The sequence below is a fragment of the Salmo salar genome, chromosome ssa15, assembly GCF_905237065.1.
Source record: "Salmo salar chromosome ssa15, Ssal_v3.1, whole genome shotgun sequence".
Taxonomy (NCBI): Eukaryota; Metazoa; Chordata; class Actinopteri; order Salmoniformes; family Salmonidae; genus Salmo; species Salmo salar.
Window position 1 is genome coordinate 26344230 of NC_059456.1, and position 20750 is coordinate 26364979.

At 42.4% G+C, this 20750-nt stretch overlaps 2 protein-coding genes across 3 annotated transcripts in view; both read left to right on the plus strand.

Annotated features, from left to right (window-relative positions):
* The first annotated feature begins 226 nt into the window (after window positions 1-226).
* Window positions 227-16437, plus strand: LOC106571141 (kunitz-type protease inhibitor 1). 2 transcript variants are annotated; one of them, XM_014143861.2, is made up of 10 exons: window positions 227-1220; window positions 1919-2076; window positions 2504-2645; window positions 9103-9273; window positions 9401-9436; window positions 9614-9745; window positions 10428-10478; window positions 10762-10932; window positions 13205-13264; window positions 15450-16437. In XM_014143861.2, the coding sequence occupies exons 1-10, from the start codon at window positions 773-775 to the stop codon at window positions 15632-15634; spliced, it is 1554 nt and encodes a 517-aa protein (XP_013999336.2). In that variant the 5' UTR covers window positions 227-772; the 3' UTR covers window positions 15635-16437. The 2 variants fall into 2 exon arrangements, with proteins under 2 accessions (XP_013999336.2, XP_013999337.2); XM_014143862.2 differs by having other exon boundaries at window positions 233-1187.
* Window positions 16438-19224: 2787 nt separating this feature from the next.
* plekhg3 (pleckstrin homology and RhoGEF domain containing G3) overlaps window positions 19225-20750 on the plus strand; it is a 130447-nt gene continuing 128921 nt past the window's right edge. The window contains exon 1 of the mRNA XM_014143855.2: window positions 19225-19562. The gene's annotated coding sequence lies outside the window, so the exon portion shown is untranslated. The remainder of the gene's footprint in view (window positions 19563-20750) is intronic.

Here is a 20750-nt window from a genome sequence, read left to right on the forward strand (position 1 = left end):
AGAGGAGGGATGTTGAAGTCATGATATACAAAGGGCACCCAGCCTGATGTGACAGAAGCAACAGTCCACCGAAACTCTACCGCCCACAACAACGTCAGTACAACATTTCACTTCCTGGATTTCACAGGTATGACACACCCATAGAGATAGATAGAGTATTCATCATGGACATTACCACGGAGGGATTCCACCATGCTTTCGCCATTTTAAAGTAGTCAAAGTAACCTGGGTGGGGGTTCCTATGGGTCGTAGACTCAATGGCGCTGCTCATGCGTTCACCGACGATATAATTGCACAGATATAGATGAGTCCTCTATCTATCTCTATGGACACACCTGAGAATTTTGTTTAAGTTAAATTGTTGGCCTTTCTGGCGAATGAAAACACCCAACATAGCTGAGTGATTTAATCGCGTGAGGCACTCTCTTTACTTGGATTTGAAACAAGGAACGCAGAAATAAGATTATAGCCTATCTTGTTTGTTTTTCAGCAAAATACATACGTATTGCTATAACCCGTGTTGTCGGTCGACTGTTTAACTCATTTCATGTCGCACGTTCTGTGTTGGGGAAATTCATGGAATATCGGTTTGTTTGAAATTAAATAAGACATTTTGGAGACGGAATGGGCGTTGAACCTTTGTCCAAATATTGTTTATAGGAGTAATTCACACGGAAACGAGAGGAAACATAAAACAACACTTGACTGCATTTACCTTCGTTGTGTTGTAGGCTATTGTTCGGTAGGCTACGTCTTTCAAGTAACGGCAATAATGACGGCTCTGTGTATTGGGTCAGTATTAGGATCCGCGCTGTTGCTCCTGTCAATAGTCTGCCAAGACAACGCACAGGTTACAAATGGAGAAGACTGCGCCGGGAATTTCATTGTGGGCAATGCAAACTTTGTGCTAGACACTGAAGACTCTGTCAAAGTAGGAGCCAGATTCATCTCGTCCCCAACTGTAACCCAAGCTGAAGACTGTGTTAACTATTGTTGCCAAGACCCCAATTGCAACTTGGCTCTGATTGAGAATGGTGCAGAGAAAGGCTCGGTTAAAACATGTTTTCTGTTTAACTGCCTGTACAAGAGAGAGTATGTGTGCAGGTTTGTGAACAAAGTGGGATTCACAAATTACATTTTAGACTCAGTCTATGAAGATTACCTGGGAGGACCTGAAAGCACCCGTGGTAAGATCAAGACTCGACTCACTCCAGTTACAGGTAGTCATTGATTTATAGTATTGTAGGCCTACGGACCAGTTTCCCAGACACACATTAATAAGCATAGTCCTGGACAAAGCATGTTTTAATGGCGATTTAAATCGGCAATCAGGAGTTGAAACAATAGAGTATAGTCCCGCCTCTGTTCCCCGGACAAGCTGGAGGAATAGAGCCACTCTCAAATTCATACACAGCGCTATGGATGCAAGGACTGACCAGCCATGATATCAACAGTATAGTTTGTATCATGTTTTGAGGCTATACAGGGTTGGTTTGCATTTACTTTGTTTACGAACATTGGAGTAAAACATGCTTATAATTTGGGCTCTGATGGGGTACAGCAGTTGACCTAAGCTCATGAGGTATTGTTAAGTTGTGTTCTTCAAGAGTCAATTCATATAGTTAATTTATATGTCCAAAAATAGATTTATCTATTGCAGAGATTTTTCATCCAGTACTATAGGCTAAATCTAGAAACCAGCCCATCAAAGCCCATTCTTACTGATAATTACTAATACTAACCCCCACAACCTAAATGTTATCCACCCAATCTCCTGCTTGTGTCCTACTGTGATTTCTTTTGTGTGTTTGGTGCTGGGACAGGAAAAAATTAACAATCTCAGTGCAAATAGACTTATTATTATTATTATGATTGTTTTGATGGTAATTCTTTTGCTGATTGGTATGGCTGCTCTCAGGCGACGATGATAAGTTCCCCACTGCCAAAGCGGGTCGGGACATTGTGGTCCAACCCAACGACACGGTGACATTGAATGGCATTGAGAGCTGGGATGACAAAGTGATAACTAGCTACAAGTGGAGCCTTGTGAAGGGGGAGAACACGGTGGAAATTACGGTGAGGGCATCAACCGTCCTCGTCATCATCCTCATAATAATAACAATGCTACACTTTATTGTCCCGGCGGGGAAATAGTCTTGGGAATGTAGTATTGCTGGATAAAAAACGAGTACTATACATTACACGCTCAACACATACTCATCATCATCAAACCCTCCTTTTCTTCATTAGCCTATGTAAAATCTATTGTTGCTATTCAGAACAGTGCTTCATGTTTTAATGGTGTGGTCTTGCTGCATGGTAAAAATACAGAATGAATATGCACATTTGCCTTAAGTCTTTTGAGTTTAATAATCTGAATAAACACACTGATCAAGCATTGGTCCAGCTTAAATGCTTGTTTTCATATATATATCGATGGATAGAAATGTAAAAGTCAGGTTCGGGCACAGTTGTATTTTTCTCTTATCCTTTTTTCTTCCAGAAAACGGACCTGAAGGATCAGGTGACGCTGAGCAACCTGAAACCTGGGAAGTACATCTTCCAGCTAAAGGTCACCGACTCCAGCGACCAATCAGCCATGGATCAGGTCTCCGTCCTCGTCCTCACTCCAGAACAGTCTGAGGGTGAGTACTGAATTGTGGTCATGTGTAATGTCCATGTTAAACACTTTGTTTGTGTTTCAAAGCTGCCAATAGCTAGGTTTCCAGCCAACCTTTTTTATGTCGGATAAAAAACAGGCCTGATGGAAACAGAAAATTTGTCGCTAAACTTTCCAAATGTCGACAAAACAAAGAACATTAGACAAGGTGTGTCGTTAAAATGTATTATGTGAGAAATGTCGGAAATGCTTCTATGCGCAAATATTGATATCATAACCATCCTATGGAAGTAAAGTTGGAGTCACACGATATGTTGTGTGGTCCGGTCCTCCCTCTACGACTCGGAAAGCATGCAGTATATTAGGCTCCCGAGTGGCGCAGCGGTCTAAGACACTGTAGGCCGTCATTGTAAATAAGAGTTTGTTCTTAACTGAGTTGCCTAGTTAATAAGCAACTCAGGCTACAGATGAAATAAGTTATGAACTTCACGGGGGGGGGGGTGAAAGTGCAAGGTGATGAGCTTGATGGTCCTTTCTAATAAATATTGAGGTTTTGATTCTGGTGACATGATGATCGATGCTTGGCTGACATTTGACAAATTTAACATGATCTCGCTCTTTTGTCCATAATAATCTCATGTAGGCTATACCCACACTGTAGCTGCAATCTGTTGGCTGGAGCACACCTCCTAATACCAGAGTGGGAACACTCGCTATGTAACATCATTTTCTTTTCGTATGAGAACCATCAGTAGAGTTGAAAATGGGTTTCCATCACATTTAACTTGTATTTTTTAGTAGTTACATGGGAATTTAACTTGAAAAGTAATTTTTTATGTGCACTATGTCATCATGCACAGCCTTTTATATGCCACAAGTCAATTCGATGGAAACTCATCTCTGGTAGGGAAAATGCACGTTTTTATTTTAGAATATTCACATGAAAATCTTTTGCCAATTTAGATGGAATCATAGCTATAGACCCCAAAATGTAATGGTTTTAGCTAGTTTAAATGTAAGCGGTGCCCCAAGGAGGCTGGACTATAGCTTGCCTGTCACTGACACACTAAGCTCAGTTGGTATGTAGCATGGTGCTTGCAACGCCAGGATAGTGGGTTTGATTCCCAGGACCAGCTGTAAAATCTATGTACGCATGACAGTAAGTAGCTTTGGATAAAGGCGTCTGCTAAATTGCATATATTACACAAGAACGACCATATAGCTTACCAGTCTGTACAAAAAAGGTTGAGAAACACTATTCTAGCACACTAGCCTTGTGGATTGATGCACCAACGATATCTATACTGAACAAGAATATAAACTCAACATGTAAAGTGTTTCATAAACTGAAATAAAATATCCCAGAAATTTTCCACACACACCAAAAGCTTATTTATCTAAAAAGAATTAAACAGATTTCTTTATATTCCTGTTGGTGAGCATTTCTCCTTTGCCAAGATAATCCATCCACCTGACAGGTGGGACATATCAAGAAGCTGATTAAACAGCATGATCATTACACAGGTGCACCTTGTACTGGGGACAAAAGGACGCTCTAAAATGTGCAGTTTTGTCACACAACACAATGCCACAGATTTCTCAAGTTGAGGGAGCATGCAATTGGCATGCTGACTGCAGGAATGTCCACCAGAGTTGTTGCCAGATAATTTAATGTTAATTTCTCATCCATAAGCCGCCTCCAACGTTATTTTAGAGAATTTGGCAGTATGTCCATCTGGCCTCACAGATGCAGACCACGTGTAACCATTCCAGCCCAGGACCTCCACATCCGGCTTCTTCACCTGCGGGGTTGTCTGAAACCAGCCACACCTGGAGTTTTTCTCTCTGTAATAAAGCCTTTTTTGGGGGTTAAAATCATTCTGATTGGCTGGGCCTAGGCCCACCCATGGCTGCGTCCCTGCCCAGTCATATGAAATCCATAGATTAGGGCATAATTCGTTTATTTGATTTGACTGGTTTTCTTATGAACTGTAACTCAGTAAAATTGTTGCATATTGTGTTAATATTGTTGTTCAGTATAAATGAATGTCATCCTTTGAACTACTCCTAGACAAACCTGGTCTTTGGTTTCCTGTAATTAGGCAGTTTACTAAGTATAGTCCTCTACCCGGCAGGAGGTTAGGATTGGTTCCCCACACATACCATTTTAATGTGGATCATGGGTAAGCAAAAGTTTACATGAAGGAAGGGCCTTATTTTGTTACTGGTTAACATGGGCTTGGGTTTTAGTTAAAGAAAAATGTTAATTTTACTGACGCTTGAGCCAAACAACTTCGATACAGTACTTCAATTGCAATCAACATAATTAGGTGCTCTCAATGGTTTGTGAATAAAATGGATTATTTTCGACCATTCACCATTAAGTCAAGCTCGTAGCTTTAAAAACATGTGTACTTGACACCCAACACAAGGAGATAACTGTGTGACCACTCCCCTGCTTAGCTAGGATGAGAACAGGTCTGGCGTGATTCACAGTTGAGTCATATCAGCCAGTTTCCCAGGTGAGACCACAGACAGACAGACAGACAGACAGACAGAATGGCATTCGCACAGACAGGCACACGCACAGACAGACAGACAGACAAAGGTTGACTAGGGTGCCCTTACACAACCCTCTACTTTACTACCAATAGGAACGGAGTAGAAAGGTTTATTGGCCGAGGCCCAGCCCTCCTTGAACGTTCCACAGAATGTTGTGTTGCTAATACCAATGAAAAGGTTATGTCACAGACCGGGAGAGAGATTTCTGGGAGTTTTGGAACATGAAATGGGGAAATTGTTTACAAATAGGCCATTTTTGTATCTTGGTAGAAAGAAAGAAAAAAAGCTGGAAACTTTACTGAGTACAGCAAAGGAAAAGCAGGAAGCCCCCAAAACATAGTGCCAACAGACAGTAGACCAGTGCCAATAAATAGTAGAACTACACAGTAGATGCCCCTGCAGGAAAAGCCAAGATGGCCATGCAGGTGTTCCAGTGAAATAAATGTTACAAATACAAAACCGTTGCGCAGAGTCATAGCAACTACTACAACCTATCCGGCCCTTTTGAATAACATTTTCCTGTAGTGGAGAGACTTTCTCCAGAGCTTGGGACTACATTTCTGTTATGAGAATTTTGTTCCCAATGTTCATAAACTGAACTTCAATTAAACTACTCAGTCTGCACCCCAGAGTTTGTAAGGTTCTGGTTAAATGACACAGACGGAGGCCCAGCCTACAATAATCAACCAAGTTTATTCACGAGAGCTCTGAATATCATACAATGTACACAGCCTTTTATACCTAACATTTGGTCATATCATATGTCATACCCCTTACAGATGCCCCCTCCTCTTCTTTAACACTGTCAATGCTTATTTACAAGTCTTCTCCATCACATACATTGCTTATCATATCCTGCCCCATGTTACATAATCTACTGCAAGCCTAAAGGTTTCTCCCCTCTCTGGGTGGGGAGAACTTCTTCCTGTTATCAGTTTCACTGTGGTCACAAGTTGTCTTCTGTCTGGTAACAGTTCCCCTTTTCCCTTGAATGTCTTGCCTACATTGCTAAATCATTAAGCTTAAACTTTTCCAACACACACACACATTAGTACATTCATCTTATAATCACTCGGTTATACCTTTTCAGGGTGAAATCATTTAGTCAAACCTTTAATCATATAATTTCCATTACAATTTCTATCTGCAAAAAGATTATCTCAGAATCATCTTTCAAGCTCTGAACCCTCATTGGTTTTATTAGTGTCAGCAATTTTGGTATTGTATTCCTTTGAACTTAACGTGAATTGTGGTATTTAGAGTACTATTATAGTTAGAGAACATTGAACGGAACAAGACTGTCAATAGAACCTTGTAGTCCTAAGCTCTCGAGCTCATAAATGTAAGGAATTCTATTGTGTATATAGTAACCCACTATATATACATCCACACACTGCAATATCCCAAGTGTATCGCTTTGTCCTCAGATCAATGGCCCCTATCACCTTATCTGTGTACTCCTGCTGTATCAGCTAAAAGTCATTTGTATGTGTGCTATCACTTAGCGGTTTATCTGAGGTAAACAGTAACTGTCCGCAGGCTTACTGGGTAGGAAGCTCCTCTTTATCTCTCACTGCTGATGCACTGACTTAATGAGGGTCCATAGCCTCGTTCAAATGTTGACAAACTGTTCTTCCACACATTGTCATCTGGGTTGAGTCAGTAAGGGCACACACAGAAATGTTTTGCAAAGTCTCATGAAAATGTAAGGCTTATTATTGGACAAGTCCAGGTAGTTCCTCCCTCTTTCAGTCCTTTTTTCCTTCCGTATGATGCCGAATGAATGCAACCTATGTCCATGTGATGGGTTGGGCCAACACTTGGTTGGTTGCTATTATAAGGTTGGATAGGATAGATGAAGTCATTGTTGCGTTCATATCACTCCATCATAGCTGTGCTGAGTGACGGGTCCAATATGGTAACAAGTGGAAATGCCGGATTAATTAATGTTCAGTGTTAGCCCCTATTCAAGTCAGTTTTGTTGAACGCCTTTGGAAATCGTTAACAGTTCCCTTCCTAAGTACACCTATAAATCTGAAATGATTAAATGGGTATAAGATATATATGAAAATTCCACCAAGCCTATCCAAAGGAAGGGTAAAGTAATGACTATCTTTTAAACCTATCCGATTCCTTCGTATTTCCCCAGAGTGCCTAGGAATAGGGGCTAGGCCACTAGGGCCTGATTTGGAATTCGTAAGGCTATTATGACTGGCTTTTGTCACGTGCTAGTCGCAGGCCTGGGCAATTCCAGTCATCGGGGGCCTGATTGGTGCTACACTTTCCCCCATCCCTAACAAACACACCTGATTTAAACTAATTGTATTTTTAACTGAAGCTCATGATTAGTTGATTATTGGAGTCAGGTGTGTTAGCTGGGGCAGAAGTGTGACACCAATCAGGCCCCGGAGGACTGGAATTGCCCAGGCTTGCGGCAGGTAGCCTAGTGGTTAGAGCATTGGGCCAGTAACCGAAAGGTTCTGCCCCTGAACAAGGCAGTTAACCCACTGTTCCCTGGCAGGCCGTCATTGTAAATAAGAATTTGTTCTTAACTGACTTGCCTAGCTAAATACATATATATTTTTTTATCAGTCCCTCGAGGACTGGAGTTTCCCAGGCCTGTAGCTAGTGCCTTATTGATTGAGTCCTTTGTTGTCTAATACATCTCTCCAACTCATGAGGGCCAGACAATGGTGTATGTCTTTATTGAGTGGGAGGGGCACACCTGGTCTGAAATTATTGAAACCCTTGATTAAAGATGAGCAATAATGACCTGTAAAAAAAAAAAATACTGGGCTATATTATATGGTCAGAGTTTTTTTGGGGGAAATTCTATTTTATATTTTAATACAATTGTTTAACAAGTAATATATATATATATATTTGTTTTTCTCAAAGGTAGGGGTCAAAATGATTGACACCCCTGAAGATTCTTATAAATAGAGTAGTCAAGTCTTTAGTATTTGGTCCCATATTCCTAGCACGCAATGATTGTGACTCTACAAACTTGTTGGATGCATCTGCTGTTTGTTTTGGTTGTTTCAGATGATTTTGTGCCCAATAGAAATGGGGAAATAATGTATTGTTTAATTTGAGACACTTTTATTGTAAATAAGACGTCTACATTAATGTGGATGCTACCATGATTACGGATAATCCTGAATGAATCGTGAATAATGAGTTAGAGTTACAGGGTCAAAGATCATACCCCCAAGACATGCTAACCTTCCCTGTTATTGGTAATGGTGAGAGGTTAGCATGTGTTGGGGCTATGATCTTTGAACCCCTATCTGTTATCAAGGATCTCAAACATTTTGGACCCCCACTGTATGTTCTATACATTTCTATCTCAACGTTCTCTAACGATGACTCTCCTGAACACACCCTTGTTGACATTCCGCCATGAGCCTAAACGGTGTGCATGGGTAAATGTAAGGATACGGTCACAGACCTCTAATGGTGGCATTGGTGTCCTGTTGGCTGCAATAAGCATTTTATGGTTGTGGGTTTAAAGGGAAGCACCAACACTGTACTGTAGAGCTACAGTACAATGTTAAACTGTTTAGCTGCTCAGGTTGCTGGACTTTGGATAAAAACGACTTTGTTGACATGGTGAAGTGTGTTTAAAGGGATAGTACACTCAAAATACACATTGGCGTGACTTTTTACTTACCTTGGCTGTTGTCGACTGACCGAGGGCCTAGACAGTTTTGCATTATGGTAAAACTGAGGGATCCATTATCACGAATAGCTTATATAAATGGCAGGTGCAATACATTCACATTACAGCCATGCTATGTAACGCATAGATCATTTACCTATGTATCTCATGTAAAGTTGTAAAAAATATATATATATTTTTAATCAAACCAATATTAACCCTCCATAATCATCTCTGACTTGTCTGTCTGCTTGCCCAGGTCACTGTCTGGTCCCCAAAAAGGTGGGTCACTGTCGAGGAGCCTTCCCTAGGTGGCACTACAACGGTGCGTCAGAGAAGTGCGAGGAGTTCACCTTCGGGGGCTGCAAGGGGAACCGCAACAACTACCTTTCCCTGCAGGAGTGCTCCAACGCCTGCCACGGCGTGTCAGGTACAATGAGATGGAGCGGTCTGTCTGTAGCCGACTGTCTGCAGCTGACTGACTGTATGCATGCCAGCTGTCTTTTCATATTCTCTCTTGCAAGTTGAATCTATTGTCTCTCATTTTCATCCTACAGCTGCGTCAGGAAGAAGTATTGGCGTGCCTACTGAAGGTGAGTAATGTTAATGCTAACATGCAAATTTGTGGGCGCATAAACACTTCACAATATAAACACTATACACAACGTAAACACTATTCACCATATAAAAAAGGTGAATGAACTGTGTTTACTTGCATGCGTACATACCATCCACCACATCTCCGTTAAGTAAGTGTGTGTGTGCTTTAGGGGAGGTTTGTGGCTCCACCTGTAACTCCGGTCAGTTTACTTGCGACAACGGCTGCTGTCTGGATGAAGATCTGGAGTGTGACACAGTGTCTCAGTGCAGCGACGGCTCTGACGAGGCATCCTGCGACAAACGTGAGTCCACACACAAACATACACACAGCAGTTTTTACTTAAATGGCTACACGGACTATCTGAGTTTACCTTTTTGTATTTTCATTCTTTTCTTGCACTGTCTCTATGCACACTCACAGGACTCTACACACGCACACTGACATACATTTGACATATTAGTCATCTCTCTCTCTCTCTCACAACATGCACACACATTTATACTGACTCTACACACACACACACACAATCATATACAGTGCTGCTACTCTGTTTATCATATCTATCTATATCACTCCAGTATCCCTGCACATTGTAAATATGGTATTGGAGCTGACTTACCCAGTATACTCTATAGCTTCTTACTTACTTGTTGTGTGTTTTTGTTCTACCTTATGTTATTTTTAGTCCTACATTAATATTGATTACTGCATTGTTGTTGGGTTTAGAGTTTGCAAGAAAGGCATTTCTCTGTACTTGTGCACGTGACATTAACTTGAAACTTATCAACTGCAATGAAAACAAGGAAGTCTGCTAGTCTTAAGTCACTTTACCTCACACATGATCAAAAACATCTTAGTTTTAGACCATCCATAAAGAGTGACTCTTAAAAGATTGCTGAGGTACGCTTCATGAATACAACAAACTCCTAAACGTTCCCATGCTGTGTCTGTACAGCAACATAACATGATGCTTGTTTTGGCAGTGAACCAGACCTTCACTCGTCTGCTGAACATTGATGTGGACAAAAGTAGGGGTGAGTTGATTTTGATTTTCACACCCAAGCTTACTGTAGCCCCTTATAAACCCTTACCAAAGCAATACCATTTATCCTACTCCAGCTCTAGTACCCATACCTCGACCCTATTTACCAGTCACAACTCTAGTGTGCTTACTATAGTCCCAGCCCTAGATGCCCTGCCCAATCCTAGTTCCCCTACTACAGTCACAACCCAAGTATCCAGTCCACACAGTCCTGTAGTGGACAATACCTTTATCACATCTCTCTCTGTCTGTCGCTCTCTCTCTCTCTCTCTCAGCCCGCTGCACCGAGCCCCCCAGGACGGGGATGTGCCGCGCCAGCCACTCCCACTGGTACTATGACCCGCTCAACAGGAAGTGCCATCGCTTCACATACGGTGGCTGTGACGGCAACGACAACAACTTTGACGTGGAGGAGAGCTGCAAAGAGACCTGCAAGGGCGTGACTGGTACAGAACTCTAGGCCTGTATTCAGCGTCCGAGTAAGAGTGCTGGACTAGGATCAGTTTAGCCTTTTAGATCATAATGATTAAGATTAGGAGGACCTGATCCTAGATCCTGGGCGGCCAGTAGACTAGGGGTTAGAGCGTTGGTCTAATAGCCGAAAGGTTGCAAGATCAAATCGCTGAGCTGACAAGGTAAACATCTGTCATTCTGCCCCTGAACAAGGCAGTTAACCTACAGTGAGGGAAAAAAGTATTTGATCCCCTGCTGATTTTGTATGTTTGCCCACTGACAAAGAAATGATAAGTCTATAATTTTAATGGTAGGTTTATTTGAACAGTGAGAGACAGAATAACAACAAAAAAATCCAGAAAAACGCATGTCAAAAATGTTATAAATTGATTTGCATTTTAATGAGGGAAATAAGTATTTGACCCCCTCTCAATCAGAAAGATTTCTGGCTCCCAGGTGTCTTTTATACAGGTAACGAGCTGAGATTAGGAGCACACTCTTAAAGGGAGTGCTCCTAATCTCAGCTTGTTACCTGTATAAAAGACACCTGTCCACAGAAGCAATCAATCAATCAGATTCCAAACTCTCCACCATGGCCAAGATCAAAGAGCTCTCCAAGGATGTCAGGGACAAGATTGTAGACCTACACAAGGCTGGAATGGGCTACAAGACCATCGTCAAGCAGCTTGGTGAGAAGGTGACAACAGTTGGTGCAATTATTCGCAAATGGAAGAAGCAAAAGAACTGTCAATCTCCCTTGGCCTGGGGCTCCATGCAAGATCTCACCTCGTGGAGTTGCAATGATCATGAGAACGGTGAGGAATCAGCCCAGAACTACACGGGAGGATCTTGTCAATGATCTCAAGGCTGCTGGGACCATAGTCACCAAGAAAACAATTGGTTACACACTACGCCGTGAAGGACTGAAATCCTGCAGAGCCCGCAAGGTCCACCTGCTCAAGAAAGCACATATATATCCCCGTCTGAAGTTTGCCAATGAACATCTGAATGATTCAGAGGACAACTGGGTGAAAGTGTTGTGGTCAGATGAGACCAAAATGGAGCTCTTTGGCATCAACTCAACTCACCGTGTTTGGAGGAGGAGGAGGAATGCTGCCTATGACCCCAAGAACACCATCTCCACCGTCAAACATGGAGGTGGAAACATTATGCTTTGGGTGTGCTTTTCTGCTAAGGGGACAGGACAACTTCACCGCATCAAAGGGACGATGGACGGGGCCATGTACCGTCAAATCTTGGGTGAGAACCTCCTTCCCTCATCCAGGGCATTGAAAATGGGTTGTGGAGGGGTATTCCAGCATGACAATGACCCAAAACACACGGCCAAGGCAACAAAGGAGTGGCTCAAGAAGAAGCACATTAAGGTCCTGGAGTGGCCTAGCCAGTCTCCAGACCTTAATCCCATAGAAAATCTGTGGAGGGAGCTGAAGGTTCGAGTTGCCAAACGTCAGCCTCGAAACCTTAATGACTTGGAGAAGATTTGCAAAGAGTAGTGGGACAAAATCGCTCCTGAGATGTGTGCAAACCTGGTGGCCAACTACAAGAAACGTCTGACCTCTGATTGCCAACAAGGGTTTTGCCACCAAGTACTAAGTCATGTTTTGGAGAGGGGTCAAATACTTATTTCCCTCATTAAAATGCAAATCAATTTATAACATTTTTGACATGCGTTTTTCTGGATTTTTTTATTGTTATTCTGTCTCTCACTGTTCAAATGAACCTACCTTTTTAAAATTATAGACTGATAATATCTTTGTCAGTGGGCAAACGTACAAAATCAGCAGGGGATCAAATACTTTTTCCCCTCAATGTACTGTTCCTAGGCCGTCATTGTAAATAAGAATTTGTTCTTAACTGACTTGCCTAGTTAAATAAAGATAAAATAAAATCAGCACTCCTACTTTGAGACACTTTGAACAACTGAGCTACAGTTTAGGGCTGCGTTCAGCAAAATGTTATGGAATGTTCAGATGTTAAAATACAAAAACATATTATTTTCAACGGATCCGCTTCATCAACATGTAGAGGAAGGAATCATGTCAGTTCTATTTATGGTAGTTCTATCTGCAACAGTTAGTACTTTGCGGCTGTATTGTTCAACGTAGTGCTATTTTGATCTACTGTATTTATTGCAGGTCTGTCTCCTTTAAGTCTCTGTGTGGTCAAGCAAAAGTTGTCAAAGGCTTTGAGGTCAAGCAACATGGACCATTTATTCTTAATGGCTCGGTGTCTTTTTCTCTATAGAACATGACGTGTTTGCAAGGGGAATGTTTGAACGCTACGAGGAAGAGGAAAGTGAGTCCGGTAAGAAACTGTCTGTACCTCCCTCCTCCGGGAGTTAGAACCTGTCTGTCTGTCTGTACCTCCCTCCTCCGGGAGTTAGAACCTGTCTGTCTGTCTGTACCTCCCTCCTCCGGGAGTTAGAACCTGTCTGTCTGTCTGTACCTCCCTCCTCCGGGAGTTAGAACCTGTCTGTCTGTCTGTACCTCCCTCCTCCGGGAGTTAGAACCTGTCTGTCTGTCTGTACCTCCCTCCTCCGGGAGTTAGAACCTGTCTGTCTGTCTGTACCTCCCTCCTCCGGGAGTTAGAACCTGTCTGTCTGTCTGTACCTCCCTCCTCCGGGAGTTAGAACCTGTCTGTCTGTCTGTCTGTACCTCCCTCCTCCGGGAGTTAGAACCTGTCTGTCTGTCTGTCTGTACCTCCCTCCTCCGGGAGTTAGAACCTGTCTGTCTGTCTGTCTGTACCTCCCTCCTCCGGGAGTTAGAACCTGTCTGTCTGTCTGTACCTCCCTCCTCCGGGAGTTAGAACCTGTCTGTCTGTCTGTACCTCCCTCCTCCGGGAGTTAGAACCTGTCTGTCTGTCTGTCTGTACCTCCCTCCTCCGGGAGTTAGAACCTGTCTGTCTGTCTGTCTGTACCTCCCTCCTCCGGGAGTTAGAACCTGTCTGTCTGTCTGTCTGTACCTCCCTCCTCCGGGAGTTAGAACCTGTCTGTCTGTCTGTCTGTACCTCCCTCCTCCGGGAGTTAGAACCTGTCTGTCTGTCTGTCTGTACCTCCCTCCTCCGGGAGTTAGAACCTGTCTGTCTGTCTGTCTGTACCTCCCTCCTCCGGGAGTTAGAACCTGTCTGTCTGTCTGTCTGTACCTCCCTCCTCCGGGAGTTAGAACCTGTCTGTCTGTCTGTCTGTACCTCCCTCCTCCGGGAGTTAGAACCTGTCTGTCTGTCTGTCTGTCTGTACCTCCCTCCTCCGGGAGTTAGAACCTGTCTGTCTGTCTGTCTGTCTGTACCTCCCTCCTCCGGGAGTTAGAACCTGTCTGTCTGTCTGTCTGTCTGTACCTCCCTCCTCCGGGAGTTAGAACCTGTCTGTCTGTCTGTCTGTCTGTACCTCCCTCCTCCGGGAGTTAGAACCTGTCTGTCTGTCTGTCTGTCTGTCTGTACCTCCCTCCTCCGGGAGTTAGAACCTGTCTGTCTGTCTGTCTGTCTGTACCTCCCTCCTCCGGGAGTTAGAACCTGTCTGTCTGTCTGTCTGTACCTCCCTCCTCCGGGAGTTAGAACCTGTCTGTCTGTCTGTCTGTACCTCCCTCCTCCGGGAGTTAGAACCTGTCTGTCTGTCTGTCTGTACCTCCCTCCTCCGGGAGTTAGAACCTGTCTGTCTGTCTGTCTGTACCTCCCTCCTCCGGGAGTTAGAACCTGTCTGTCTGTCTGTCTGTACCTCCCTCCTCCGGGAGTTAGAACCTGTCTGTCTGTCTGTCTGTACCTCCCTCCTCCGGGAGTTAGAACCTGTCTGTCTGTCTGTCTGTACCTCCCTCCTCCGGGAGTTAGAACCTGTCTGTCTGTCTGTCTGTACCTCCCTCCTCCGGGAGTTAGAACCTGTCTGTCTGTACCTCCCTCCTCCGGGAGTTAGAACCTGTCTGTCTGTCTGTACACAGTGCTTGACTTGGGTGGGAGGTCACTGGAGCTGAGTACCGGCACCTCAAATGTTCTACTGATTGAGCTCCGGTTCCTCTTATAGAATATTGGCTCAAAGGTATTGTGGAGCTTCTACACCTAAACATAAACAGTACTGGAACCTATTTCTGTCGAAGTCGAGCACTGTCTATATCTCCTCCACTGTCATCTCTTGTTGTGGAAAAGCATGCTGAAAGTTTGTCAGTTGGTCTGCTTTGTTATGCTTTCACAGCATTCTTTAGTGTACATAGCCAGATTGTATTCCATATACAGTGGGGACATTTGGGCTACTTCACTTTTCCAGAGGAAAGCCCAGAATCTTCCCCTGATCTCTGTTTAGTTGCCGAAACCAGTGGTTCTCACATGATTCTTCTCGCCTAGCACCAATACATCTCATTCAATTATTGGCTTGAAAAGTTGAATCGGGTGTGTTATTGCAGGTATGGAACACAAATCCTGTGAGAAACACTGGTTTAGACGACTAAACGGACTAAACGCTGGTCTAAACCTTCATCATTTTGTCTGAATGCTTCTGTTCCTCCAGGCTCCATCGCTATAGCTATAGTGTTAGCGGTAGCCATCATGGGGGTGCTGGCTGCCCTGGGTTACTGCTTCCTGAAGCACAGGAAGGACCGTTCGCAGCACCAGCCCGTGGCCACCAACGTCCCCCATGTGGCTTTCGAAGAACGAGACACCCTGGTCTACAACACCACCACCAAGCCTGTCTGAAACAATTAGCACCTGCCTGGCTTTTAGGACCTTGGTTTATTGTGTTAATGTGTATACACTGATCTAACCAGAGCAGGACCAGACCAATAAATACACACACTGACCTAACCAGCGCAAGACCAGACCAATAAATACACACACCTCCCACACAGGTCTAAAAACTCCAGATACAGTCAGTAAGTGAGGAATTTAAGCAACATTTAATTTGAATAGAGCTTTGGCTCTTGCTTGGGCTCCTCCTTGGACAACCGGTTTTTGCTTTCACAGAAGTTTGCATTAAGGAGTTGATACATTAGCATGTTCTGGCACAACCATTCTGCGGAGCTTGAGTGAACGAAAAGTATGAGACATGGGCACAAATCCAAATACTATAACTGTGTGGGCTTTTATAAGTGTGTTTTGTATGGAACACATTCTCAGGGGGGAAGAATTCTGTTCTAGGTTTTTCTTAAGATTTTTTTTTTTTTTTTTTTCTAACTTGTTTTATTTATAAAATGTGATTGGTGCTGGGGTCGAGGTTTGCATTAGGCGTTTGTTTAGTCATGAAAATTCATAAGGAATACTAGATATAAGTGTAGGTACCAATAAGTGATCTATGTACATTTTACTTACTGAAAGAATTGTTACTAATATTTTTATGCACCAGTGTGTCTGTGTACTCAATTGTTATCATACTGTAATCGTTTCTTACTTTAAGTAACAACCATGACCTAGATCGTAAGGTAGGTGTCTGTCTTTTAATGTTCTATGTTTTGTGTTTCATGTTTCCTTTTTAACTGTAATAAAATCGTAATTCCATAATAGAACGTTGTGGTGTTTCTATATAATATGTACAGGGCATTACATGTTTTAGTTTAGTCACTAGATGGCGATATTTCACTAATGTATGCACAATATGCCTTGTGCATCATTTGTCAACTCCAAATCAATAGACCCAAAACACTATACATTAGTATGTCAAATTCTTTGAGTTTGATTTGGAGATTAGGAATTGCATGCCTGTGGAATATGAATAGCCTACATAGCTACATTGCTTGGTCCAGTCACATGCTGTCTTATAATTATGGTATATATATATATCCTCAGGAGATAATGTCCTGAAAATAATCTCTCGTTAGAGACATATTTGGTTCTGGGTGCCAATTATTAGAGTGAAAGCAATCCAAAATTGTCAATATACAACTAAAATTCTATGTAACACAATCACCTACTTTTTCTGAATAGAACATTAAAACATTTGGCATCCTCCCCAAATTTCCTAATCAAATGCATAACAAGTCCAAATTATATTTTGCCTTCATGATTGTTTTTGGCTTAAGCTTGTGTATGCTTTCTCTTTCCAAGTGAATACTTTCCCCAAGCAATTTGAAGATTCCTGACAGGTCCTGACTTGCGTGGACCTACCCTTAGTTTGTTTACCTCCAGAATAGGGTCACCTGTAGATGTTAGACTTCCTGCTTGGTAATGCAATCTGAGCTTGTTGCAATACATTTCACAATCCCGGATTTAAATGGAAAAGTGTGTCTTGTGTATAATGATTTGATTATGTATGTGGGCTTCCTGAAGTGTGGTTTCACCAATTATAGTATTTTAATTATAGTATTTCCTCCCTCCCAATGGTTTTTATTAAAGAGCCACTGAACAAGCCAATTGGCAAGTGTTTTTCTTTTGCTCGTTAGAAAAATTAGATTTCAGTCTTGGTGGTGTTTCTTGACTGAATCCCTGTTTGGTTAATGTTTGTCCCACTTGAGACACTGTAGCCTATTTAGCCCTTTTCACTTCCTCCAAATCCCCCGAATGAATATAAGAACTCAAGAAATCTGTAATTAATTTACAAAACATTGCCAAGGATGTTTTAGTTGTGCAATTTTATATTAACTAAGGTGTTTGGTGCAGTATTTTTCAAGTAAAAAAATGTGTGACATCTCTTTGGTAAACAAAGTCAGACTGCTGGGCAGGTCTGTGTCCCTGTCTATGCTATTGGATAGAGAGCAATCACCACAGCTGTTCGACGCATGTTAGTGGGCAAATGTACATATACAAATTAAGACCCAACCTTCATTTACCGTGGTGAAGCATGGATGTTCCAAACTCCGTTTAGACAAGAGTGACTTTATGACCAACATTATCCTATTAACAATTTCTAGTACATTTTGACAGTAGAATGACTGTTTCTGACTCACATCGATGACACATAGGCAATTTTCGAAGGCTCTTGTTGCTTTTTAGAGGCACTTACTCTTAGTGACATGACGGTACTGTAGGCCTTCTTGCCTGAGAATAATAGCCGCAATATGCATGATATGCTAAACAGTATATGCTTTATTCAGGAGGGGGAGTGTGTAGTGTCCATATCAATTTCCCATCCACAAGGGTCACAAGCAGATAATCTATTGACTCCCCCATTTCTGATATGAAATGATTGTGTGGGTATAAACAATTTAGCTAGGTTACGTTTCTGCCATATTGCTTAATCTTTCCAGTCCTTTCATATCTGTGATGTGAAGTAAACACAGACTTTTGGAAAGGACAACACTTTATAGAATGCTCTTTTTTAGTGTCCCCCTTTTCCCACAAAACACACTCTTATGATGTGTTCAAAATATCGTGTTGTCATGTGATGTTCTGTCAGGGGTCAACGCAAGGTCATGTTTACAGATTTGATGCAATCACAATTCTCCCACAGCAGCTGCCAATCAACCAACCTTCCAACAGAAACGGTTTGAGGTGATTGAGAGATACCATAGATAGTTCATATAATTTCTTTCACCTTCCTGGAAAAGACAGACTAGGGCCGCAGTTGAAAAATGACTAGATGGGACTACTAATCAAGCGGTGGATGTGGATGAATGGAAACTGGCTCAACACCATTCTCACACCAGTTCAATATTTTTTAATCCCTCAGGGAAAGGGAATGACTGCAAGATCCATCACTCTCACACACTCAGCAGGCAGGTTGTGTTTTTATGCATTCAAGTCAGACATGCCTTAATGTGGGCTGTTTCTCACAGCTATTTGTCTGACTTTGCGATGCTGTTATCATAGATTGTCTATGGCTTTTATACTGGGGGAGCGGAGATAGAGGCCCAATATGGACAGTAGTAGTCCTTGCAGGTGTAACAATTCCAACACTGTGTTCAATTTTATTCTCACACATTTGATAGTGATAGATATGCTATAAAATGTAATGTGGCATGACACCGTCTTGCTTTTAGAGATTGTGAGATAAACTAGATTACTAGAGAAACAAGCAACAACAATGGGGTCAGACTGTGAATTTATTTCGATATTTTTTGGGTGCATTCACCATCTCGTTGACTGAGTGGAACATGACACGTGTTGTCACACCTACGTAGCCTACACTTAGCCTTCAATAAACATGACAATCTTCGCACATTTTGGGACTGAGACAATACGAACACTAGCCTGCAGTATTGCTCGTCACGCCAGCCCACTTTTTAAAAAATGCCTCGTGCATCTCAAGCAAAGGATGACTTCCTGCTGACGCATGTTTCAAATTTCATTATGCAGTGAAGAATCGTGTTGCATTTTAATCCAACGCTAGCTGTTAAACCTTAAAAAAAAAATCAATATCGATAACTGTGTTTGCTTTATTTGCGTCATCTTTTTGATGCTGACAAAAACGGTTTATATATATATATTAAAACAAGTTCAAGGAGGGACGCAGGGGAAAGGGGCGGCGTTCACCAGGCAGTGAAATTCATGAAAACCACTGTACGGACAGAATCAAACACTACAGTTGGCCTACATCGTCTTGTCCAGGCGTAGTCAAACTCCTCGGAATTATAACAACGTTTTCAACTTTTAGGGTCATTGAACAACTGTCAAATAATACTGCGAATGTAACCGCAACATTGTCGTGCCACAAGGAGTTCTCAGTGAAGTTTTAGAAACTTTCAGGACTGCGGTAAGTTGCAAAAGTTCATTTTAAGCCCTGTCAATTGATGAGATGTGAAAGGTTACAGCTGATACAGTATGATGATGTGTCGGAAATGTGCCTTTCGTCGAATTCGTTCGTCGGTTGTAAAAAAACATCTGATTCCTTAAAGTTATTTATCTGTCTGACGACATGGAGGACAAACAGCCTAATGTCGTGTTAGTTGTGTATGAGCAAACCGGCTGCTTAACGCAAATAATATGCAATTCTGTGGTCATCATCAGCTGACAACACTGAAAGACCATTGTTGAACAAAGGCTTTATGGTAACATTGTGACCCATTTAAAAGTAACACGTTCACATGCCTGAGATAAAGCAGCTTTCATAGTTCTGAAACATTTTGGTAAAGTTGTTCTATTGTTGATGGTGTATGGTTGTGAAGAGTATATCAATGATCCAATGTTGGACCGCCTATATAAAGCCTAATCACTGACAACACTTACTGTCAATGCAAAAGAGAGACTACAAGTGGATGGCAGGTAGTTCAAATCCCTGAACAAACTAGGTTAAAACAAATCTGTCGATCTGTCCATGAGCAGGGCACTAAACCCTAGTCACCATAAATCATGGCTGATCCCATGCCGTGACCCCACTCTCAGGAAGGGGAGTAGGATATGAAGAAGAAAAATAAATCACATTTCCATTTCACCTCACTTGTACAGGTTACGCACTTGTACATATGTGGAACAGGACAAATATATAAATGTATTTATCATAGGATGCAACGTGTCCCTGAGCAGGGTCTAAACCCTGGACCCACCAAAGTCTTAACTGTTAGCCTAGACCAGGGGTGTCGAACAAATTTTGCCCCGGGGGCCGCATTCAGTGTTAAACGGAGGGCCGCTCGAAAAATTAGCTGTTTCCTCGCTTTGCAAACAATATTCCTCTATTTTCGATACTCCCTGACCATCGAGCTTTAGTTTCAGGGATTATTAGCGAACTGGACACGGTCAAGAAACTGTATAAATGTAAGTCCATTATCATTTCTACCCCGTTTTGATTTGGTTGTAGTCATTTTAAAGTATATTGAACTTTTTTACTAAACCCAGCAGTATGTTTAATGTGTTTGACCCCTGTCCTTGAGGGAATCCTCTGTTGGAGCGATGGTGACACCGATCTTGAGGTTGCAGACAGGGAAAAATCACGAAACTGTGAGCC

Coding starts and splice junctions, on each gene's coding strand:
- LOC106571141 (XM_014143861.2), top strand. CDS start 773: ATGACGGCTCTGTGTATTGGGTCAGTATTAGGATCCGCGCTGTTGCTC. Junction 9,274..9,400: donor CGCCTGCCACGGCGTGTCAG/GTACAATGAGAT, acceptor TTCATCCTACAG/CTGCGTCAGGAAGAAGTATT. Junction 9,746..10,427: donor CGAGGCATCCTGCGACAAAC/GTGAGTCCACAC, acceptor TTGTTTTGGCAG/TGAACCAGACCTTCACTCGT.